This window comes from Arvicanthis niloticus, chromosome 16, assembly GCF_011762505.2.
Source record: "Arvicanthis niloticus isolate mArvNil1 chromosome 16, mArvNil1.pat.X, whole genome shotgun sequence".
Taxonomy (NCBI): Eukaryota; Metazoa; Chordata; class Mammalia; order Rodentia; family Muridae; genus Arvicanthis; species Arvicanthis niloticus.
This window is the reverse complement of record NC_047673.1, coordinates 17,910,414-17,935,715: the sequence shown is the minus strand read 5'-3', so window position 1 is coordinate 17,935,715 and position 25,302 is coordinate 17,910,414. Positions and strand designations below refer to the sequence as shown.

Here is a 25,302-nt window from a genome sequence, read left to right as displayed (position 1 = left end):
TGTCACTGGGAGGCAAGTTACAAGTAAAAAGTAAAGCTGCTTCCTTCAAGTTCTCCTTCTCTGTGTTTGGTGACTCTGGTAAAGAATGCAAGCTTGAGTTTAAAGTCACCATTCCGGATGCCTGCTGCCATACCTCTTTGAACCCACTCTTGCTTAAGATATCTTTGGTCGTGGCGGCACTTTCTCATAACAACTGAAAAATAGCGTAGCAATGATCCAATCCCTAAGTGTTTGTTTTAGATCTGTGCTCTACTGAAATTTAATCTTTGAAAACAGCAAATGTATGGTCAGTGAGGTGGCTCAGTGGGCAAAGCCACTTGCTTGCCAAGCCTGAGTTGGATTTCCTAGAACTCACATAGTGGAAGGGAAAAAGCTATTCTCGCACTATTGTCCTCCCACCTGCCCACTGCACCATGCCACGTACATGCCCACACACCTATAAAGCCGGCGTGCACACAAGGGGGCGGGGGGCGGAGTTTCTGTTACCGTCGAGTTTGGAGACCATATGCTTCCACTCGCTCCAGGGTTTTAACTACCAGCTAACATCTTTCTAGGTCTAGTTTCTGCCCTTTTAGCTAAGTATCAAACCTGGCCGAACTCTCTTCCCTGGTAGCAGACTCTCCCCTGGGGCTTTATTTTCCTCCTTGGACTAGCTCTTTGTGCTCCTAGAGCGCACAGTACTTCTTGTCTCCTGGCCAGATGTTTCCCTAACGTTGTTTCCACTCTCCACTACCTCGGGCTCTGGAATCAGACTCTCCAGTGTCTCCAAAAGCCGTTTGGAATCGGCTTTTAGCGGCCAGCCACTAAGTTAACAGGTGTGAGCCAAAGAGTGCTGGTTTGTTGTTGTTTGGAAGTTTCCCACGTTTTAGTATGATCGTTTGCTCGGCACGGTGTAAAGGGGACTTTCTCAAATCCTCATGTGCGCAGCGATTTCCACTTTTAGCCACGAAAATGAGCAGGCGTTTTTAATGACATAAATCCCAGAGGAAAGTAAATGACCGACCTAGTAAGCGGCTTCCTTCAAACCCAGACAATCTGAGGTTCGCCCTGCTTTTTCTGGCCTTAAAGCGGCAGGCTCAAAGTGCATAATTTACAAGTAAGTGGTGGGCCCTACAAAAGGTCTTTACCACTTTAAGAACACTGTGCGTGCACTGCACAGATGTATTCTCGCGAGAGCTTGGGAAGTAGCAGCAATGGCGGCGACTGGAGCAGGTCCTGGCCCCGGAGTAGGCGCCGGCCCTGGTCCAGGAGCAGCTGCAAATGCCACAACTGCAGAAGACAGAGAGACAGAGCCGGTGGCCGCTGGGGCTGGAGAGGGGCCGTCTGCCGCCCCGGGAGCGGAGCCCAGTTCTGGAGAGGCTGAAAGTGGGTAAGACATCCGCAGCCCAGCCCAGGAGAACGCGCCCAGGAGGGCCCGCCCCTCGTGGAACCCCGCGGCTCGCGCTGCTCCGCGCGCCGCCCTCCGCTCCCAGGCCCTACGGCCAACGGCTCGGTCTGCCCGGTACCCTCCGCACCCAGCTGGCTGCTTGGTGGGTCGGCTCCGAACTGCACCTCAGACTTCCATCTGCACCAGTGTGAGCCAAGCGTGTTTTCCTCTCTCCCGCCCTTGCACCCCAGAAGACCTAGCTAGCTAAACACTCTTCAATACTGGTTTCTGCTGAAATAACCGAGGAAGGAAAGCTCCCTTCATTATTGGAATGGAGGGAATCAATCCTGAGTGCACTAGGAAACTCAGACCCGAGTGACTTCCCTCAGGACGAACTCTAAGCCATGAACACTTTTGTCTTGACAACCTCCCTCCCAATATTCAGGGTTGTTTTCTTGGGCATCCCGTTCAGGACATGCTTAGCCGGAAACGACATAATAGGAAGTCTGTCAGGTTTTGGATCAGTGGGGTTTTTTTGTTTTGTTTAGGAATAGGCATTTTGATGTTTGTCTTTTCATTATAGGGATGCAAACTTGGTTGATGTAAGTGGTCTGGAGACAGAATCTTCTAATGGAAAAGATACTTTGGTAAGTATTTCCTTTAGGCCTTTGAAAGGCAAACTAGATTTTATTTTAAATTTTTTAACCTAATTTTTAAAATATAGTCAGTCAGCCCATTTGATTCTCTTACTGTCCTGTGGCTCCAGGAAGGTGCTGGAGATACGTCAGAAGTGATGGATGCCCAGGCGGGCTCTGTGGATGAGGAGAATGGGCGTCAGTTGGGAGAGGTCGAGTTGCAGTGTGGAATATGTACAAAGTGGTTCACAGCTGACACCTTTGGAATAGACACGTCGTGAGTACATTTCGTGGCCTTAGAGAGATCTCCTGGAAACGTAGCTTAACAGTTAAGAGCACTGGTTGCCCTTCCAAAGACTTGGTTTTGATTCCCAACATGCAATGACAGCTCATAGTGGTCCAGGAACCCCAGTTCCAGGGGTGGAAGGGAAAATTAAGTAATCCTATCTTAATTTCAAAAAAAAAAAAAAAAAAATGGAGAAGTACTTTTAAATATCCCCCCCCCCCCCAAATCAATTGGTAGTATTTTGTGTTCACTCATTCAGGGACCAGTATGCTGACTAAAAAATTGTTTCTGTCCCTTTGGCATATTTTTTAAGTATTGAGATAAGAGCCCTATTATGTATCAGTGTGGGCATTGTCCTCGATTTTGAACTTACAATCTGATTGGGAAACAAGTCTATGCAATTAGAAGAGATTATGTAATTAAATTTGAGACAGTATACTCTGGGTTTAGTATTTACAGTGGGCAAGGCCTTTTGTCACAAACATTTGAAGTGTAGTGTTTGGTTGTACTGTACTTGCCTACGATGTGCAAAGGCCTCGGGAGATCACTATCACTGACTGGAGAGAAATGTTTTTAATTTCTGGAAAATAATGAGGTGGTCAGTGCTTTTCATGTCTAAATTTAGCTTACTTTGTTTCCTTTCTCATTGCTAATAATGTACCCCAATTGGTATCTTACACTTTTTCTCAGGAGGAAACAAAAAAAACCCTTTTAAACATGTACCTATTCTGGAGAACTGAAAATATTATGAGTTAGAGCGAAAGGTCTCCTCTTCTGTGGAGTAGTAGATCAGTAGGTAATAGGTGAGCATTTTGACTCAGTGTGGATAACTATTAAGTCATTGGCTCTCTAACTATCTAACCCTGAATGGCCTGGAGTGTCCTTTAGAGACCAAGTTGGTCTTAAAATTGCAGGAATCCTCTGGTCTTTGAGCCAGTCTATGTTAATTTTGAGGCCAGGCTGGGCTGTATAGTTGAATATCAGGCCAGCCAGAGCTATACCATAAAACTTTGTCTTGAAGGGAAAAAATGTATATTGAGTGGAGCTGGTGGTGCACACCTGTAATTCAAGTACTTAGGAGGCTGATGCAGGAGGATCACAAGTTCCAGGTTGTATGAACTGTAGCTAATTCTAGACTAGGTCCCTATCTCAGAAGAAACCAAAGAGTGGGCTAGTTAGATATCTCAGCAGATAGACACGTCCTGAGTAAGCCTTGAGACTTGAATTTGGTCCCTAGAGCCATATGAAGATGAAAGAAGAGAACTAAGTCACAGGGTTGGCCTCCAAGTCCCTGGGAGCTGTGCATCTTGGGACATGTACACCTGGGACATGTGCCTTCACATGCATTACGTGTACACATACTACTACTGCTGATAGACTTTGTAAAGGAAGGCACAGGAATGTGTTGAGTGGCTCACTAATCTGTGTAATTTGGCCCATCCACAGGTCATGCCTACCTTTTATGACCAACTACAGCTTCCATTGCAATGTGTGCCATCACAGTGGGAATACCTACTTTCTCCGGAAGCAAGCAAGTAAGAACAGCTCCAGAGTATTTTAAAGAGCGATTGTCCCTTGGAAAACAGAAGAGATCTGGGTTAGCACACTTAGGATATCTTTGCCCAAGAGCTGGTTGGAATTAGTTTGGTATTTAGCTCTGAATAACTGTAGTTGTCCATTTCAAATCAAGTTATTACTTCACTTTTAGCTGCTGAGATTATTGTTTTGTAGACCACTGTCTTGGTCTCTCTACCTGGTGAGAGCGTATGATACTGACACAAGCAACTCAAAGGAGGAAGGCTAAGGCCTGCACTTCCGGTTCCACTGCATCCTAGCTTCACCATATGCAGCTCACAGCAGCAGCCTCTGAGGGAGCGGCCACGCTCACCTCATGTTGACAGTGCACAGTGGGTGTTTAAGCTCTGCCTGCTGTTTTCTACTCACACAGTTCAGGACACCCTGTCCAGGAAATAGTGGGCAGGCTTTCTCAAATAGTCACAGTAGTCCTCCATAGACAGGCACACAGCCAAACCTGATACAGATAGCCCCTTACTGACACTCTTGTTAGGAGGTTTTAGATTGTGTCAAATTGAAGCTAACCATCACACCTATTCTGTTGAGTATGCGCTTGTTGGTAAAAACAGAGATTTACAGAGATGTCTTTTACTTTTTCTGATAGATTTAAAGGAGATGTGCCTTAGTGCTTTGGCGAACTTGACGTGGCAGTCTCGGACACAGGATGAGCACCCAAAAACCATGTTTTCCAAAGATAAGGTAGAACTAATGTCATTGCAATATGCTGAAGAATCAAGGGGAACTTCTGCATATCCTCGTTAGCAAGCATGTTCTTTCTGCTCTTTTTTTTTTTAAAGATGTATTTATTTTATGTATGTGAGTACACTGTTGCTGTCTTCAGACACACCAGAAGAGGGCACCAGACCCCATTACAGATGGTTGTGAGCCACCATGTGGTTGGTGGGAATTGAACTCAGGACCTCTGGACTAGCAGAGGATGCTCTTAACCGCTGAGCCATCTCTCCAGCCCTTTGCTCAGTTTTTATTTATTAGTAAATCGTGTAGTAGTTACCTTATTTTTTTCCATATGTGGAAATTATAATTTACCAGCTATCTAGTAGATGTCATTTGGCTTAGCTGTTAGTATTATCAATCCTTAAATAAAACTTGGTTGGCTTTTTGAAACAAGCAAGTCATCTGTCCCATAATCAGGTCTGGTGTAAACCAGTCTCTAGCCTTGGCTGGCCTGAAACTGGTAACTGCAAGCTCATAATCTTCTTCAGTCTTTCTGTTTTGCCTTCTTTCCAAAACAAAACAAAACCTCTGTCCTTGATTCTAAGGTCACACATAGAACCCTTCCTTATACTATAGGCACGACTGTCTTAGGCTTCCTGGAAAGAACACAAAGCTGACTGCCTGGTCTTCTACCTCATTCATCCTTGTCCCTGTGGGAAAAACAGTTGCTATCTGGCCAGCTGAGGGCCGTTATTATGAGCAGTAGGCCAGAGTCTGCAGGCAAAGATGGGAAGGACAGGAGCCACCAAGACACACTGCTGTGGGGAGTTGTCAAGACTCTGGATCAGGTGCACTGTAAACCTGTGTGCTGCAAGTCAGCAGGCTCATACAGCCCCTGCTCTCCGTGGCTCTGTCATTCTCCTATGTTTGAGTTAATCTCACATAGCTTTCATTGTGACCCTAGAAGCAGTAATATATAACTGTCCTATAGTCCACTGAATTCCTGACATTGGATTGTCTCACATTTGACCAGGATAGCTTTGTCACCTTGATAGCCAAAACCTTTAGATATGTCCCCATGAGTTTCTAAACTCCTTGTTTTCTGGAATGACGGTGCTTTCTGTACATTTTCCTGATTCAACTCCTTTTCTGCACGATAACTGCTTAGAATTTGGAAGACAATGTCAAGTGGTGTGATGCCTGCAGACCAAGGTCAGACGCTGTTTCAGTCAGATAAGAGCTGGCAGGCAGGGCTACTGTCAAAGTAGCTGGAAGGGAGCCTGGCGGAGGTGAAGTGCCTGAAAACTTTAAATTCATGTTGTTCTGGTTATAAAGACTGAGGAAAGACTCAGAACAACTGGTTCTGAGTGATCGATAATTCTCAATATAAGAGCAAGAATAGAGCTGTACAGAGTAAACTTACAAGGTACAAAGCTCCATCTCAGTTACAAAGAAGAGTGAGGTTTTTGTTTGTTGTCCAGAAGAAAATGTTCTCAGGACACAGATAAAAGCTCAGAATCTACTTTCTACTGACAGCCACAGAAGGGAATACAACTTCTGTGGGCTGTAGGTACTAACTAGCTAAAACCTGTGTATACTCATTTGAAATCTCCACAATCTATATATGCTTGGTTGGTGGGTTATTGTTTCTTTGAGACAGATTTTTACTCTGTTGCCCTGGCCAGGAACTCATAGCCACTCTCCTGCCTTAGCCTCCCAAGTGCTGAGATTGTTAAGCCTGAGCCACCCTACAGGCCATATATTAGTTTGGACGATTGAATTTTTTTCTATACCTAAAAACTACAGGCAGATTCTTGCTTCGATTGTAACGAAGTCTTTGAAAAGACGTGTGTGTGTGTGTGTGTGTGTGTGTGTGTGTGTGTGTGTCTGATGTGTCTGTGTGTAACTTTGAAAACAGCTCTAATTCTTAATATATTTTATTTCTTAAAAATAGGATATTATACCATTTATTGATAAATACTGGGAATGTATGACAACCAGACAGAGACCTGGAAAAATGACTTGGCCCAATAACATTGTCAAAACAATGGTAAGTGAATTAAAATGGGATAGATAACAATCAGTTTCTGAAGCCAGTGTTCGTTCGTTCGTTCTTTCTTTCTTTAAAGATTTATTTATTCATTTAATGTATGGAGTACACTGTTGCTGTCTTCAGACACACCAGAAGAGGGCATCGGATCCCATTACAGATTGTTGTGAGCCACCTTGTGGTTGCTGGGAATTGAACTTAGGACCTCTGGAAGAGCAGTCAGTGCTCTTAACTGCTAAGCCATCTCGACAGCCCACCAGTGTTGTTTCTAAGAGATAAATTTGCTTCAGTTTGAAATAATATAATGGCTGAAACTCTGCAAGCAATTTGATATTAATCATTGAATAAAAGCTACAGGTAGTTATAAATTTTAATTTTTTATACAAATTCAGCCAGTTACTGTCTTATGTGAATATCATTCTCCTCTAAGACCACTTTTGTGTGCTGAAACTCTTGTCTTTTTTTTAAGATTTATTTAATATGCATATGTGTGTATGAGACTAGAAAGGGCCATTGAATCTCCTGGAATTGGAGTTACAGATGGCTTTGAGTCACCTGATACTGATGCTGGGAACTAAACCTGGACCCTCTGGAAAACCAGCATGTGCTCTTAACCACTGAGCCATCCCTCTAGTCCAGCCATCTCTGTCCACCACACTTTTGCAGATTGAATTTTAAGTTGACTTTGGATACATTTTTTTCTTTTTTCATTAGATAAGAAAAGTCTTGTTCTGAGCAGTGACTTTAGAAGTAATGAGAGTACTTGGGGAGAAGTCTACTTAATCCAGGCAAGAGGAGAGAGGAGGGTTGGAGCACTGGCTCTCACTGTCCTGTTTGTTATTGTTAGGTCTCTTGTAGTCCAGGCCTTGAACTCAGTGTGTAGCCAAGGGTGACCGACCTCTGACCTTCTTCCCCCCCCCCCCCCCCCCCCCCCAGTGCCAGTACAGTTGTAACTCATGTAACTCATGGTCACTCTTCCTGCCTCAGCGCTCCATGTGCTGGGCTTATGTGTGTGAGCCACCATGCTTGGTGTTCATGTTGTGCTAGGGCTCAGGCCCAGGTCTTCATGCATTCTAGGCAAGAACTGTGCCACCCCTGCTGCCTCCCTGCCTGACCAGGCTCTGAGTGCTCTCTCTCACTTGAATTGTTCTGGTCATGTACTGATTTTCTGATAAAAGGAACCTGAGGGGGTTTGGAGAATACAATTAGGAATTGACATTTGCGGTTGGCGAGTATCTCTACCCTTGTAAGTAAAACGTTCATTATCACGAAGATACTGTTTCCTTTTAGAGTAAGGAAAGAGATGTGTTCTTGGTAAAGGAACACCCTGATCCAGGAAGCAAAGACCCAGAAGAAGATTACCCCAAGTTTGGACTTTTGGATCAGGTACGTTAATCTTCCTTCATAGGATCTTTGTGTCTCTGTCTCTCTTTCTCATACTGAGGTCTGTGTACTATGTTTGTGTAGTAGCTGTAGAGGCCAGAAGAGGGAGAAGAGGGAGCAGAGCCCCAGAAACTTGAGTTACAGACAATAGTGAGCTTCCATGTGGGTGCTGGGGACTTGAACCTGGGACCACTGGGAGAGCAGCAAATGCTCTTAAGCACTGAGCCACCTCTCCATATTCTTTTTTATCAGAAGCCATGTAGGGGTAGTGAAGCATGTGGCTGGAGATTTGCCTGAGTTGATGAAGTCCTTACCTGGGAATCATGGTATACTCATGGTAGTGCACTAAGGAGGTGCAAATAAGGAAGATCATAGGTTCGAAGCCAGCCTGGGCTACATGAGGCCTTGACTCAAAAAGTGTTCAAGCACAAGAACATGATTTCGTATCCCCAGTTCCCAGGAGTTGGCAGTGATCTTTTTGTTACAAGACCTCACTGTGGCCCAGGTTAGCTTAAACTCATGATCCTTCTTCCTGCCTCAACTTTCCACTTGCTGGGGTTACATATGTGAGCCACCATGCCTGGCTCAGGAACCGGTTTTGATTCTGGTTGTTCCTCGGTGTTAGGGCTTACTTTTGTAAATTTTTCTCTAATCTTCTTTTATATGAAATTTTACTCCTAAAAGCATTCTTTGTTCTGAAGAAGTTTTGGGGGAATCTGTGTTGCTAGAATCTTATGGGAAAAAGAAATTTCCATTTTTTTGTTGCAGAGCAAAGGACACATTGGCACCTGAGAAAATTTGCCGTAAAGTGTCTGACTTTCTGCCTTTTTTGAGATGAAATCTGTCAGTGTGGCACAAGCTCAGGACTCTCTGTCCTCAGCCACCTTCCTAGACGCTGAGGTGGGGGCTGATTGGCTGCCCATGCAGATTTGAAGAGCTGCGGGTATACTCGGTGGTCACTGTTGTAAAATGGACAGTGAAAATTCAGACTTCTGTCTCATAGAATGGGACAGCTCAGCTGTGTGGGTCACAGTTCCTACAGAGGCCAGAGTGAGGGGACCTAAGTGTCCTGGCCTGCTGTGCAGCTCTCCCTCACCCGGTTGATTGGTCAGTTCCATCCTGGAACCATTCTGACCCTGACTTGAGGCCTGCTGCACACACGCTCCTTCCTGAATTCTTGAAGCATCCAAGTTGAGGACCTTTCTTGCTTTTTAGGATATGACTTTCATTTTCTGTGCTCTAATTTTGTCCATTTTTGGAGCAGTTGCCAGATTAATTTGCTCATGTGGCCTTTTTTTTACTAGGATATTTCTTCTTCTAGGATCTTAGTACTATTGGTCCTGCTTATGACAACCAGAAACAAAGCAGCGCCGTGTCTGCTAGTGGGAACCTAAATGGTATGTGCTCTAGTGTCTCCTCAGAAGCTTTGTGGCTAAGGAGAGCCTGGCCTGGGGCTGGGTGCTCTTTAGGAGGCGCCAGACCTGGGTAATTACGCTTTTAAATTGAAATGCAGATTGTAGCCGCTCACTAAACACGCGGGCGGGGAATAATGGAAGAGAGATTTTGTCACTTTACAGCAGCTTGGTCTTACTAGTAGTTCTACACATTAATGGGATGTACTGTGAATTTCTATTTATGCATATATTGGACATTAATAAAGTCTGTCCACCCAAATTCAATTAGGACTGAAGTGACGCAGATTTTGTGTAAGATAGTATGTACTTTGAAGGTTAGCCTTCCTGCATTTTCATTAGATTCCACATCTGTATGATGATAAACACCTAATCTGGGAAATTCATTTGCTTGCTACTCTTTTCCATAGCTCAATAGTTGCTTGACAAGTTGCCTTTGTCCATCTGATTTTTCTTGCCCTGAATATTTCAGCACATTCATCTGTCAGTATTTCTGTATGGATCACCTACTATGGGCATTTCCCCCCCTTTTTTGGTAATCCAGCTAATTAATTAACAGAGGGAATTTTCTTTGTTGCTAATCTAATAAAAACTAGGGGCCAGGCAGTAGCTTAGTGGCTAGCCATCCCACTCAGGGCAACATTCATGAGCTTGTCTTTTAGAATGGGAGCTTCTTAAGTGTATTATACAGTCCACATTTAACACTCTAAGGTGTGTTGGAAATGGAGTGTATTGTTTCTGTTGTTACAACTTTCCCTTTGGGACTGTTGATACCTGACAATACATAGTGCCACTTCTGTTCTTACAGGTGGAGCCACTTTGGGAGGTGAATTCCTCTCTGTCTTCTTTCAGCCTCAGACCTAAGTATCTTGTGGTTTGAAGTGCTTTTTGCTGAGCTTTGGTAGAAGCTAAACTCCATAATTCTAAAGCATTGTGAAAGTGGTGTGGCGGCACTGACTGTGGAGCTGTAGTTCCCATTTGATGGTGGGAGTCAAAGCTTGATGTTGTCATATTCTGCCAACATGGCCAGCCAGCAGTCCCGTCAGTGTTGCCTACTCTGCTCAAGCAGCGCCAAATGGCAGTAGAGGATTTGGCAGTCTTTTGATTAATAATCATGTCATCATAAGTTTTTAACATTAAACCTTTTATGAGCTGTATGAATAGCAGCCAGGTTCATAAAAGGACATTGTGCATTAATCTGGTACTATGTGTGCAGAATATGACCTGCTCTCCATGTCCTTATTGTTTTTATTGCAGTAGAGCTGCTGGTAATCTCCAAGCTTGTCCCAAATTTACACATAGCACTCCATGCAGTCGTTTACATAAAGGTGTTTTCCTGCAGTTCAGGGGCCATTTTCTGGAAAGACAAAAACAAACTGAGAGGAATAATTGAAATGGAAAAAAAAATTACAAAGTACTTTAAAACATATAAGTCAATATTCCTGGTGGTCTGAATGTGTACAAGTGTTGTAATATAAAATATATGAATTGTTTGATTTGCCCTTAACTCCACAAACCAGGTTAATGTAACCTATTGAATTTATTGGCACAATTCTTGATATGGAACTAAAAATTGCATACTAAATTTAAAGCTTCTGTCCTTTTATGTATAATCATGATAAATTTACAAACACTGGAGAGAAACACCTTTTTAGTATTTTTGTTTTTGTTTCCTATGTTTGGTGTATTTTTGTCTTGTTGGATATTTGAGTGCTTTATGTAGATAATGCCTTTATATGTTTATGAAATACATTATGCAATTGAAGCAAGTGGACATTGGCCTTCAGTAAGGACGTTTTTATTGATGTTTGTATTAAGTGGTGAATAAGCACAGTCCATGCAGTGTTTTCATTCTTTTTAGCTGTGGGTGCTTGGAGTTTGGGTACAGATGCATTTGTGTCACAACCTCATAAAGTAGCATTGGTTACAGTTGATTAAGAAAGGGCTGGAAAGAAGACTTAGCTAGTAAAGGCACTGGCTGCAAGCCTGGCAACTTCAGTTAATCCCTGGAACCCGTGTAAAGTACAGAAATAACTCTACAGAGTTATCCTGACCTCCACATGGATTTTTTTAATTGATTGATTGGTTGGTTATCTATTTATTTGTTTATTTAAGGAAGGAAGGTTGGTTGAAGATATAATAACTTGGATATCAGGTGTACTAGATTCATGTGACCTTACTATCTGGACGTTGGCCCAGAATTTCAGCTATGAGATATAGCTGATCCTTTCAAAACCAGGCTAAAATCTGTATAGGACAAGAAGAAAACCGTCTGATGTTACACAAATGCACATTGGGAATGGTAGTCGCCATGGACTTTGAGTGCCCTTGTGGCTCTGTAGTGGCTCTGTGAAAATGATCTGCCTTCTCTTCAAAGGGGGAATCGCAGCAGGAAGCAGTGGGAAAGGAAGAGGAGCCAAGCGTAAGCAGCAGGACGGAGGGACAACAGGGACCACCAAGAAGGCCAGAAGGTGTGATCACCCCACCCAACTTAGTCCCTGGGTGTTTGCTGTGGGTAAAATTCACTGAAAGGGAAAGAACTGTATTCTTAGGTTTTGTTTGCTTGTTTTCAATGAGTCCTGAGCCTCCGGTAAGACAAAACAACTTCAAGTGAGGTCTTCTCTTTTATGAACTCATTACTATAAAATAGATTCTTGCTCTAGGAATACAGCTCAGTGGTAGAGGGCTGTTTGACATGGTGAGGCCCCAGGTTGAATTCCCAGCACTGAAACAAAAAACAATAGTCCTAATAACAGTTTTATTTTCTGTTCTGAGGAATAAAGTTCCCTTATTAGATTGAGGTTAGATAGGGACGAGGAAATAGAGCTCACTAAATGTTAGCTCCTTAACGTGCCTCTCCTTTCTCATGTCTCTTCCTTTCCCTCTGTCCAAAGCTGAGGTGATGAAATCCAGATCACTTCTCATTTAGACTGGCAACCGAGAGTTGTAGCAGGATCTTTATTTTGCTACATTGTATTCGCACTGGAGCTCAGTGATTAGGCAGTAGAAGAGGAGGTGGAGCTGGGAGAAGAAAAGAGGAAGGGAAGGGGAGGAAAAGAAAGAGGCTATGGACCATGGAGAACCACAGATGGGTCGAAAGCTGTCCTGGGTAGCAACTTCTATCAAAAGGTTAGATATTGGGTAACAACTCTAATTGTGTGGGCATCTGTTAATTGAGTATTTCTAAATATATAAATCCTTTAGATAATCATTTTAAGCTTTAAGAGTCTTCATTCTACCCGGTACTGCTAGAATGGCAGATATTGTCTGGGGTTTAGCAAAGCTTTGTGGATGCAGCGTGGGGGATGGCCCATGGGTCTAGTTGCACGCCTGGCCTCTGTCTGCTTCTAGCTGTGGTGCACATGGCTTCTGGCCACTTCTAGTGCAGAATATGGGATTCATGCTGTCTCAGAAGTTAAGTAAAATGGAGGTTGGAGATAGGACTGTGGTTAAAAGCACTTGCTGCTCTTATAGAGGACCTGGATTTGCTTCCCAGCTCCTACAAGGTGACTAACTCACAGCCACCTGTAAGTACAATCCCGAAGGAATCTGATGTGCTCTTCTGCAGACCTGGTGTCTTCAGCGGACACCAGGCACATCTATGGTGTATAAATTTGCATATCAGCCAAGCATGTCCATAAAGTAAAAACAAGGCTTTAAGAAATGCTAAAAGAAAGCAGCCACATTCACCCTGTTTCTCCTGTGCCTTCCTCCCTTCATAGAATTGTTCAGTTTGTACTGACAGACAGTATATGTGTACAGATTCCCTCCCCACAAGTTAGTTGTCAATCTCTACAAACTACAAGTAGTTTAACTAGATATTTGTGGGGGGCGGGGGCAGATGATTAATTGAAGTTAACACAGTAAAGTTGCATGTGTTCTATCAGAAACAACAAACCAGAGCCTTTCTTATAGGCCAGAACACAGGTGAACTGGAGAGGGAGGGCTCCGTGTCTTCATTTGTTTCTCTTTTTTTTTTTCAGTGACCCTTTATTTTCTGCTCAGCGTCTCCCTCCTCATGGCTACCCTTTGGAACATCCATTTAACAAAGATGGCTATCGGTATATTCTGGCTGAGCCCGATCCTCATGCCCCTGACCCAGAGAAGCTGGAACTTGACTGCTGGGCAGGAAAACCTATCCCTGGAGACCTCTACAGAGCCTGCTTATACGAACGAGTCTTGTTAGCCCTACATGATCGAGGTGCGTACGCTTTAATGGTCATTTAGAAGTTGCGCTTCTTAGGTTTTTTGTTCTGGGAAGAGGGAATCCTAACTGAGAAAGTGCCTCCATCAGATTGGCCTGTGGACAGTCTGAGGCATTTTCTTGATTGGTAATTGATGGGAAGGGCCCAGCCCACTGGAGGTGAAGCTATCCCTGGTTCTGGGCTGTATAAGAAAGCAACTTGAACAAACTGTAGAGAGCAAGCCAGGAAGCGACATTCCTCAATGGTTTCTGCTTTAGTTTACGTGCTGCCTTCCCTCAGTGGTGGACTGTGTTGTGGAAGTGCACACTGAAATAAAACCTTCTCCTCAAATTGCTTTTGGTTGTGATGCTTCTCACACCAATAGTAATTGGTGCCTGGACTGTGAAGTACTGCTGGGAGCCTGACTGTGTTGGGGAACATAGCTCAAGTATTCAGAACATGGGGCTGGAAAAGCCAGGAAAGTGCAGAGCTAACAGGTTGCTGTCTGGGAGCTTGGATGGTAATGCGGAGAGCAGTGCAGACAGTGGAGCCTTCAGAGAAGCCCGGGAGTCCTGCTAAGACTGGATGTTTGATAGTTTGTATTAAGAAGCTGTGGTTTCTGGTTAACTGGGGCTGAAGAATCAACTGTGATTAAGAAGAGACCAGTAGCATTGAGGTAAAATCTTCTGGGAACATTTCCTCAGGGCCAGCACACAGAACTTTGCTTCAGAGTGGGCCACAGTTGCCTTTCAAGCTGTCAACCAAACTTGATGTATGGAAGTCTTCAGCACCTTACTGGTGTTGGCAGGATTTGAGCTGAAGTAGTGAAGAGGTCACAGAGAACAGGCTGGGAGAGGCTGTTGATGAAGGGGCCATTCAGTTACAGGGAAACCTCAGGATTGAAGGGGTCATAGAAGTACCATTCAGTAAGGTTGGAGTTCTGAAGTGTGGTCAGGAAGATGCAGCTCCATTGTAGTGAAAGCTGCTGGGTTTGAGGAGTCATGCAGAGAAACCGAGGCCTGGCACCATGTGCAGAACTGCAGTCCATACAAAGGGGCAGGCGAGGCTGCTGGGGAAGGTACAGCTCCTTTGCAGTGGCTGGTTCAGGATACTGGAGGTGCCAGGACAGCAGCAGTGTGGAGTGGAGCCTGTCCGATCCTAAGGAATGTGGCGGATGTGCTGTAAGTGACAGAACCAGAGACGTGTGACTGCCAAGTCCTTTGTAGTCCCAGACACTGGACACTTACACTTGGTATTTGTCACAGCAGTAGAAATCTATAACTAGGTCAGCCAAGATTCTTTTGTAATAACATGTTCTCAAGAGCTTGTCTTCTCGCACAAGACCTGCATTAAAACTTCTTTCATGGTAATGTCTCATGATCAATTATTGTCACTTAGTACAACTTTAAAATTTGCATCATCTCAGTACAACCACACAGGAACTGAGCTTTCCACACATAAACTCTGTGGGAGCAAACCTCAAACCACATCCACACTATAGCAGGTATGCTCATGTTAGTGGGTCTCAGTGCCTCCAGAGTGCCTTGTAGGGAAGAGCAGGGCGTTTGTAAGCTAACCTGCACATATATTGTAACCCTTGGAACTCCAGCCAAACACCATAGGATGTTTCCACGTGGCCTTCCACTTTATGTATTTGTAACTTATTTTTCCAACAGTGGAAAACTTGGCTTAACAAATAAACAAGAAAACTTGACTGGTTCGATGGCTCTGGATGATTATCTGTAGTATATTTACTTGTTCGTTAATACCCATTTAAGATAATTTCAGAAAGTACTGTATTGTTGGCCAGGAACTTCTCGTAATGCCAGAATGTAAGGAAGTATTTTGTTTGTTTTTAATGGGGTGAGGGTTTTGAAGCTCAGAAGTATAGAACTTACATAGTGTACACAAGGCCTTGAGTTCATTCCCCAGCACCACACACACTGCATACATAGATTGGGACTTGTCAAATAAGGATACAACTACTGTGAGAAGTCATTGTAGTATTTGTGTGCAGCTCTGTTTGACTTTAGTATCCATTGGTTGTTTTCCCCTAATTTTCTCAGTGTGATATTCAGCCAGGTTGACTTACTGATGTATTTTACTGTTTTGGGTCCTCCCATATCTCGTGTGTGTGTGTGTGTCTGTGTCTGTGTGTGTCTGTGTGTGTTTGCATGTGTGTGTAGGTGCATGTGTGTAGGTGCTTATGTCATGGGTATATGTGGAGGTCAGAGGATGTTCTGGAATCCATCTTTTATCCTTGGGTAGGGTACAGGGATTGAACACAGTTCAGCAGGCTTATGCAGCAAGTACCTTTTCCTCACTGAATTATCTCATTGACCTAATTACTATTGGTTTTGATAAAAATTTGTATTTAATGTCACTGCTTCTTCATGGCTACATTCAATTCTCATTCTCTTGGTTTTCCCACCCATTCCCTTGTTTCTAGTTTTTTTCTCTTTATTTTCCTGTTTTGTTGTCTTTTCCCTTTTTTGGAGTGCAGGGGTTGGTGGGAAGTGTCTCAGTACATAATGTAGCCAGCTTCAGACTTACAACAGTAATCCAGCTTCAGCTTCCTGAGAGCTGAGATCAGAGACGGCATCTATCATGCCTGGACACTGGTATTTGTCTTCACAGATACATGTATTCTCCTGTCTCTTTTATACATGAAGGACAGCATCCTGTAATCTTTCCATTTTGTTCTGTACACTGATTTATACCAGTTGAAAAACTAGACTCTTTTGTTGTTGTTTTGGGTTTTTTTGTTTTTCAAGACAGGGTTTCTCTTTGTAGCTTTGGCTATCCTGGAACTCATAGACCAGGCTGGCTTCAAACTCAAGAGCTTCTCTTGCCTCTGCGTCCTCAGTGCTAGGATTAAAGGCATATATCACCACCGACAATTCTTATTTTAACGTGGGTGTGTAGGACTGTATATCTGTGAGAATATGCCGTAAGTGAGTAGGTGTTCACGGAGGCCAGAGGATGACTCGGATCCCCTGAAGCTGGAGTTGTAGACAGTTGTGAACTGCCTGAGGTAGGTGTTGGGAATTAAACTGCTGTCCTTGGGAAGGATGCTCTTAGCTACTGAGCCACTTCTTCTGCCCTGGTTTTCCTTTGTAGTAGCTTCATAAGTACTCCAAAATGATCCCTAAAGCAAGTGATTTGAGAAAGCTGTCATCTTGTATGGCAGCTGGTTGTCATCTTGTCTGAAGTTTGTTGGTCACTTGAACTTGATTGATTGCTAAGAATTAAGCCAAGGTACCTTGAGGGTGCTCAACACACAGCCACACACTGAGTCTTCTACAGTGCCAGTTACTTCGACTGGGCATGGTGCCACATACATACAATTCCAGCTCTCTGAATGCCGAGTCAGGAGTCTTGTCACAAATTTGAGGCCACATAGTGCATACTAGGCTCTCCCAGAGCTGTGTTACAAGATCCTGTCTAAAACAAAGTGTCACTCAGTCCCTCCCACTCGAGTGGAGTGGTTTGAACTTTCTCTGGAAAGAACTGGTTCTCCTTTAAAGATCTTCCATCTTTATAGAACCAGCATGTAGTCAACTGTCAGGAAATGTACATCTCACTGCTATCAGTCCTCAGATGTACGTGGATCTCCCGTTTGATCCTGCACTACAGCCTCCTAAGGAACAGTTTCTGGTTTTGACTGTGTTGTAGCGATAGACATTAGTGTTTATAGAAACTGACAGAAGGGACTCTTGCCGCTATAAACACTTAATAATTCTTGCCTTTTTTCTTCTTTATCATTTTTTTCTTAATTTATTTTGAGACAGGGTCTCACTAGATCACTCTGGCTGTCCAGGAACTCTCAGAGATCAGCATGCCTCTGCCTCCAGAGTGCTGAGATCAAAGCTGTGCCCCCCCCCCCCCATGCCAACTCTTTTGGGGCCCTTTTTATAATCTTGCAGTACAAGGGACTCGGGTCTCTAAGTCCCTCAAATAACTACTGACCTTTGACTCCCTCCCACTCCAGCTCCCCAGTTAAAGATCTCTGACGACCGGCTGACTGTGGTTGGAGAGAAGGGCTACTCCATGGTACGGGCCTCTCATGGGGTACGGAAAGGGGCCTGGTACTTTGAAATCACTGTGGATGAGATGCCACCAGATACTGCTGCCAGGTTGGGCTGGTCCCAGCCCTTAGGTAAGCTGGAAGAATTGTGGGCCTCACAGCAGGGGTAATTGGCTTGGGGTTTACCAGATCATGGTCTTAAAATTAATTTCTTGAAGCTGAAGCCAGTTAGGAACTCTTAGAATACTATGAGAGGTAGTTTGTAAGCAGTTTGCAAAATTGACCAAAAATATGTACAAAGAAAAGTAGAATTTTTTTTTCTTTAACAAAGCAGTTAACTTATAGCCATCCTCTGATTTTCACGTCTCTTCTCATTGGGACAGGTAACCTTCAAGCTCCCTTAGGTTATGATAAATTTAGCTATTCTTGGCGGAGCAAAAAAGGAACCAAGTTTCACCAATCTATTGGCAAACACTACTCGTCTGGCTATGGACAAGGAGATGTCCTAGGGTTTTATATCAACCTTCCTGAAGATACAGAGACAGCCAAGTCGCTGCCAGATACTTACAAAGATAAGGTGAGATTGTTCTCCTTTCATGGCACTCTGGCTTTGACAGCCTGGGGCAGTCGGTGTCTGTAGCTATTGTTTGACTTCGGGATGGTGACACACACACACACACACACACACACACACACACACACACACCCATGTGTGTGCTTTCCTTGTCTTTTGATCTGAACATTTTCAGACTTAGTTCTTGAGTAGTCACTGAAATTCTACCATTAACATGTTACCAATTTATTACATTCTTGTAATTCCCCCAATATGTATTTCAGGAAATGCATCATTAGCCATTGTTGAACTTTGTTTACATATATATATGTGTAAACATGTGTGTGTGTGTGTCAATTTTTAAATGAAACAGAATTTTAAGATTTGTCAGATACAGAATTTTTCCACATTAAAAAAAAAAAAAAGATTTTAGTGTTGAGAATGGATCTTAGGGCCTTCTGCGTGCTAGGCTGGCACCTCAGCCCCACTTTACCCTGTCCTTCCTTCCTTCCTTCCTTCCTTCCTTCCTTCCTTCCTTCCTTCCTTCTCTTTCTTTCTTTCTTTTAAAGGTTTTTTGTTTCCTGTTAATTTGTTTTTATTTATGAGTGTTTTGCCTGCACACACACATGCACCATGTGTATGCCTGGTGCCCACGGAGGGAGTTGGGTCCCTTGATACCAGAGATAGAGTCGGGCACTGTTGTATAGATGCTGTGAGTCAAAGTGGATCCTCTGCAAGAGGAAGCAGTTCTCTTACCTGCTGAGCTGTCTTCAGTGATGGAGCCCCCTTGTCCTCAGCAGTCAGGAGGCAGAAGCAGGCACATCTCTGAGTTCTGGGTCAACTTGGTCTATAAATCAAGTTCCAGGACAGCCATGACTACACAGAAATCCTGCCTCAACAAACGAAACAGAAAAAAATTAAGTTTACTCATTTTTCTTCCATGAGTGTTTTGTCTGCTTGTATATATGAGGGTACCTGGTGTCTAGAATCTAGGGGATTCCCTGGAACTGGAATTATAGATTGTTGTGAGCCACCATGTAGGTGCCATGTCCTCTGGACTGCTGAGTTCTTTCTCTAGCCCCTCTATCCAGTTCTGTTTTGTTAAGCCTTATTTTTATTGTCAGTTATTTAAACATTTACTGATTTGTGGGTATTGTTACTTTGTCTGCATGTACGTCTGCACAGCAGAAGAGGGCATCGGATCCCATTGTAGACTGTTCTGAGTTACCATGTGAGTGCTGGGGATTTCACTTCAGACCTCTGCAGGAACAGCCTGTGCCTTTAACCACTGAGCCATCTCTCCAGCACCAACCCCATATTCAGTTGTAATGGTATCATTTTTAAAGATGATTTTTTTTAAATTATTTTTAGCTGGGCATAGTGGCATTTATGCCTTTAGTCCCAGCACTCAAGAGGCAGAGGCAGGTGGATCTTTGTGAGTTTAAGGCCAGCCTGGTCAACAAACAGAGTTTCAGAACAGCCAGGAATGTTACACAGAGAAACTCTGTCTCAAGAAAACAAATTATTTTAAATGATGTGTATGTATAGGGTTGTGTACACGGAGTGTACCGCCCACAGAGGGCAGAAGTAGTAGATTGACCTCACTTGAGTTGGAGTTACAGGTGGTTGAACCACCCCACCTCCCATGGGGCTGGGAACCAAACTCGGGTCTCGGCCAGCAGTACCTGCTTCTAGCCATGGAGCCGTCCGGCTGTCCAGCCCTGAATGGTGTCTTTTAATGAACCAAAATTTTTATTTTTTTTTGGTGTGTTTTTTTTTTTTTTTTTTTTTTTTTTTTTTTTTTTTTTTGGTTTTTCGAGACAGGGTTTCTCTTTGTAGCCCTGGCTGTCCTGGAACTCACTCTGTAGACCAGGCTGGCCTTGAACTCAGAAATCCACCTGCCTCTGCCTCCCAAGTGCTGGGATTAAAGGCGTGCACCACCACTACCCGGCTTTTCTTTTTTTTTTCTTTTTTTTTTTTTTAGAATTATTTATTTTATGTATATGAGTACACTGTAGCTGTCTTCAGACACACCAGAAGAGGGCATCAGATCTCATTACAGATGGTTATGAGTCACCATGTGGTTGCTGGGAATTGAACTCAGGACCTCTGGAAGAGCAATCACTGCTCTTAACCTCTGAGCCATCTCTCCAGCCCTGTTTTGTTTTGAGATTTCTTTTACATTTATTTCTGTGACTTAATAAATTTGGGGGTACCCACAAGTCATGAGAATATCCTCCCATATTTACCTTTGTCCCTGTGTTAGGTCACTGATGACTTTGAATTAAAGGGTGGTACTAAAGTTGAGCTTATTTTTTCCTTAGGAATATCAGATTATTCCAACATGATATATTTAATTTCTTGTGTCCTCCACTGGATTTCTTTGTTGTATTTATTGAAAATCAGTCATACCAATGACTCTTCCAGTGATTCCCAAAATGTCACAGAATAAGAAGTTTTAGTGGGCTGGAGGGATGGGATGGCTCAGTGGCTAAGAGCACTTACTGGTCTTCCAAGGGACCCAAGTTCAATTTCCAGCACCACATGGCAGGTCACGACTGTCTTCAGGATGTGACAGCTTTACACAGACATACAGCAAAACACCAATGCGTATTAATTAAAAGAAAAAAGGTTTAGGCTCTGTGAATTTTTCAATCAATTTACTTTCTTTTATAGGCACTTTGTTGTTTTTTTTTTTTTTTTTTTTTTTTTTAAAGTGTGCTTGTATAATTCTCTTGCTAAGGGTTTTTTAAAGACATGGTTAACAACCATGACCAGCTAGAGTCTTTTAAGAAGCACTTAGCAGCCAGGCATAGTGGCTCATGCCTTTAATCCCACTTGGGAGACAGAGGCAGGCAGATCTCTGCTAAGTTCGTGGCCAGCCTGGTCTACAAGGTCAGTTCTTGGACAGCCAGAGCTACATAGCTCAGGGTCCTGAGTGGGGGAGAGAGGGCAGTGACGTCTTCGGAACTGAAGTTGACAGAATTCAGTGGGAAGAACTTTATAAGGCCGCAGCACTGTCTGTGTGAAGCTGACTTTCTTTTCCCCATGATGATTTCAATGATTCTTCATTGTGTCATTTTCTTTTTTCTTACTTCACTTTCAAGGCTTTGATAAAGTTCAAGAGTTATTTGTATTTTGAAGAAAAAGACTTTGTGGACAAAGCTGAGAAGAGCCTCAAACAGACTCCCCATAGTGAGGTGAGTCTCGTCATAAACACATCAGGGTGGTGAGGCTTTGGAGATTGACAGTCTTGAGGATAAAAGTGAAGGCAGCTGAGGCTCAAGGGGCTGAGGGTCCCGCTGCCTGCAGCTGAGAAGTCCCGCTGCCTGTAGACCAGGCTCCCTCTGTTGTCTGCTGCGTGACTGTAAAGAAAGGGCTACAAAGTCAGTGAGCTGATAAAGACCGTGTAGGAGATTAAAGAAGCCAGTGAGAGAGAGTCTTCTCATTGAAGGAGATGCTAGCACAGAGGGAGACCAGAACTAGAGGAGATTATGCTGTGTCACTTGGAGATACCGGGGGCTAGATGGCTCATTCACTGTTCTAGAACTCTCCTTGCCTTCCCGTCCCAGGAGTCTGTCCTGCAGCCCAAGGTCACAGCACAATCAGAGAAGAGCCTCCAGCACACTGAGTCAAGCTTAGGGCCCAAAGCTCAGAAAAGAAAGTAAAACTCTGAAAAGCCGAGTGAAGCAGAGAGTTCTGATTGTTCTGGGAGAAGAAATTCAAATTCAGTTATAAAAGCTGAAGCAGGCATAAAAAAGGTCAAGCCAGAAAGAAAAGTCTTTGGTCCTTTTTTACAAATGCAGAATGATGAAAGCTAGGTATGGCCCATGCCACATGTGACACAGTGCTTAGGTGCTGTACACAAGGAGTTGACAGTTGAGGGTCACCCTCAGCTGCAGAGTGAGCTAGAGGCCAGCCTAGACTATGTGAGACTCTGTCCCAGTCCTTCCTCCAAGTACAGTATAATAAATAATGGAATACAGACTATTTGCTATATGTAGCATGAAAATTAAAAAAACAAAACAAAACAAAAAAACCCCTAAAGTCAGCTGAAATAATACGTGCTTACATTGATTTTACTTGAAATGCCTAAAGTGGCGTATGTAAGATGTGTGTTATTTTAGAATGAGTACATTAACATTATTGTTACTCTGGTAGCAGTATGAAGTGTTCTGCAGTTGAGTTTGGTGTTTTTAATCTTTGTGAAATTCTAAAGCAAAACTTTGATCTTTGTTTCAGATAATATTTTATAAAAATGGTGTCAATCAGGGTGTGGCTTACAAAGATATTTTTGAAGGTGTTTACTTCCCAGCCATCTCACTGTACAAGAGCTGCACGGTATGTACCCTGCATTTGGAAGTCTGCATGGGTTGTGTGAGAGCCTTTGACTGACTTGAGAGGAAAGTGATTTCTAGAAACAAATAAGAACGTCCTCCGGGAGGCCTGGAAATAGACATATTTGGGTGTCTCAGTATTTGCCTGAGTGAAATTGGGTATTATTAGTGTGTACTGTGCTTTGCAGATCTCGTTGTTTGACGTGAAAGATACACAGCATATCCATTCATGAATCATTGCTGTCATGTTTGATGACCTATACTAAAAAAAATAGAATAGACACACACACAGAGGGAAGGGGTAGAAGGAGAGAGGAGGGAGGGCTACCAGTCATAGTGGTGTATGCCTTTGATCCTAGCATTTGGAAAGCAGAGACTGGCTGATCTCTGAGGTCAAGGCTAGCTCAGTGTAAATAGTGAATTCTAGGACAAGCCAGACCTGTCTTCAAAAAAAACCAAAAAACCCTGCCCTTACTGCTTGCTTATAAAGGAAAAATTAGCTCATGGAGATTTCTTTGTATTAGTTCATTACCTTCTATTGAACAGAAGTAAGATGACAGAAATCAATGAGAAGTCTGTTTCTGCTTGAGGCTTGGTAGACATTAAGATGTCCACCTCGTTAGCAATGTTGCATGTGTCCCCTTTGTTCCAGTTAGACTCTAAGTATTCCCGAGACATTGTTCTTATTTCAAAACAGGGTCTGCTATGTAGTTCAGGCTGGATTCCATCTCAGGATCCTCCTGTCTCAGCCTCTCTAGTGCTTGCACTACAATTCCTACTTCCTATAGTTTTCCTTTAAATATCCCCTGCCAAGTGAACTTTTGTTTTCTTTTTCAATTTCTTTTCTGCTTCTGTGTGAATTGAACTTGTCCCAGGTTTCCATTAACTTTGGACCATCCTTTAAGTACCCTCCGAAGGATCTCACGTACCACCCTGTGAGTACCATTAGAACACCTGCATTCATTCTTGGTCTTTCTGTTTCTTGCTCTGGCTTCTGTAATCACCCCTTCTGTTTTTATTGCTCCTGCAGATGAGTGACATGGGCTGGGGCGCTGTGGTAGAACACACACTGGCTGATGTTTTGTATCACGTGGAGACAGAAGTGGATGGAAGGCGTAGTCCACCCTGGGAGCCCTAACCAATCCATGCTTCTGATGACATTGTAAAATAATCCTGGATTTTGCTTTTGTTTATATAAAGTGTCAAATGTTTTCCCGAAGATGCTGCGGTACACTTTGATCAAGGTAAAAGGCTGGGTGGGACTGCAGCATTGCCTGCCCGCCCTTCAGCATTCCCTCCTCACACAACTACTGCTCTCACTCTGAGTGCCATAAATCAACTGCTGATCTGAAGAGCCCATAAGCTCCCTGTAAAACTGGTGCTGTGTAGCAGACCTGCCAGCGAGGACCTGTTACTTCCCTGTATATTCTAACAAGTGAGTGATCCTGCTCAGACAGATAGCGTCTTTAAGGATGTTTCATCCCCCTGGTCTGGGGAGTCAAGCTTTTTTCTGAGAGGCTGACATCAGTGGCAGTACATTCCAGAGCAGTCTAAAGGCAATCTTTTTGGTGAGAAGTTTGGATCTGTGAAGCTAGTGGGGTTCTAGAAACTATTATTGTGAAAGGAATTTGCCCGGGGACTTAAAAGCTAGATCTTTACTCCAATAAAATGTGTCTTCAAGCTTGCGTGGTACTTGGCTTCACTTGAAGTTGAGTTCCTGTTGGTACCAGCACTGTGAGCGGTGTAATGGGATAGCACTGGCAGGTTGGGACGGGCTCATGATGTGGGTGTCAACTGCTCTCTCCTGCTCTCCTCAAGACACCCAGGTGCTTTCACTGTCCTGTGTACCATGGACTCTCAGATCGAGGGTGTAGAAGGCCTTCATTCATGTCATTGAACCTGGTGCTCACGTGCAGCCTGTCCTCTCACCTGTCTGTCTAGTAGCCTGCAAGGGTTAAGATCAAAATGACAGTGTGCCTGCCTTTAGGATGATCCTTAATGGCCTCCGCTTTTAAATAAATAAGTTTGTGGCAAAAGCAAAACTTTACAGTTACCTAAGACTTTCTTATGTGGTTCTTTTTTTAGTTAAGTACTAGGTAAAGTGATTAACTAGGAGCTAGGTATGATGCAGAATCATCATAGAATATTCCTATTCTAATTATTTTGTTTTGCTATTTAAGAAATTCCCCAAGTTCAAGCGACTATTATCATAAGACAAAGGGCGATTTTATTACACTTGCCTCCTACTGAGTCACCCAGGCTGCTTTCAGACATGAATATCTTCTTTTGCCTTTTGAGGCAAGGTCTGTCTACATAGCCTGGCTATCTTCAAACTGACAGAAATGTGCCTTGCTCTGACTCCTTTAGGGGAGTCAGTATTATTTAAAGCTGGGCTCACAGCCTATCAGCTGCTAGATACCCTCTAATGCAAGGACTAGTCTGAGAAAGGACAAGCCAGCTTATAGAGGGAGGTCATTGGCCTTTGAAGGACGCTGAAGAAAACAGTGAAGCTATTAGAAGAACTAGGGGTGAGGTGTTGGCACATAACCATGCATGGGTCTCCTGTCTGCCTAGATATTTGTGTATCTGGCTTTCCTACATTAGAAGTTACCAAGGTGCTGCTTGACAGTGTTTAGTGTCTTTAAAAAAAAAAAAAAAAAGGCCAGATGCTGGCAGGCCCCACCATTAATTCCAGCACTCAAGAGAGGCTGAGGCAGGAGGGTTGATAAGAAAGAGTTCCAGGCCAGCTTGGGCTACAGAATGAGTGAGACCCTGTCTCAAAAGAATAAAATTGAAGCAAAATAAGGAAAAAAAAATTT

The 25,302-nt window shown here is 43.5% G+C and overlaps 1 protein-coding gene across 4 annotated transcripts; it reads left to right on the top strand.

Annotated features, from left to right (window-relative positions):
- The first annotated feature begins 1,166 nt into the window (after positions 1–1,166).
- On the top strand, positions 1,167–24,168 carry Ash2l (ASH2 like, histone lysine methyltransferase complex subunit). Of its 4 annotated transcripts, none has more exons than XM_034520415.2 (17): positions 1,167–1,369; positions 1,950–2,013; positions 2,133–2,278; positions 3,734–3,822; positions 4,467–4,561; positions 6,492–6,587; positions 7,878–7,973; positions 9,292–9,367; positions 10,191–10,208; positions 11,760–11,853; positions 13,366–13,583; positions 17,558–17,725; positions 17,977–18,170; positions 21,254–21,346; positions 22,389–22,487; positions 23,359–23,418; positions 23,514–24,168. In XM_034520415.2, the coding sequence occupies exons 1-17, from the start codon at positions 1,194–1,196 to the stop codon at positions 23,619–23,621; spliced, it is 1,890 nt and encodes a 629-aa protein (XP_034376306.1). In that variant the 5' UTR covers positions 1,167–1,193; the 3' UTR covers positions 23,622–24,168. The 4 variants fall into 4 exon arrangements, with proteins under 4 accessions (XP_034376306.1, XP_034376307.1, XP_076770056.1 ...); XM_076913940.1 differs by lacking the exon at positions 1,167–1,369 and adding an exon at positions 1,553–1,574; XM_034520416.2 differs by lacking the exon at positions 10,191–10,208.
- Positions 24,169–25,302: the final 1,134 nt, after the last annotated feature.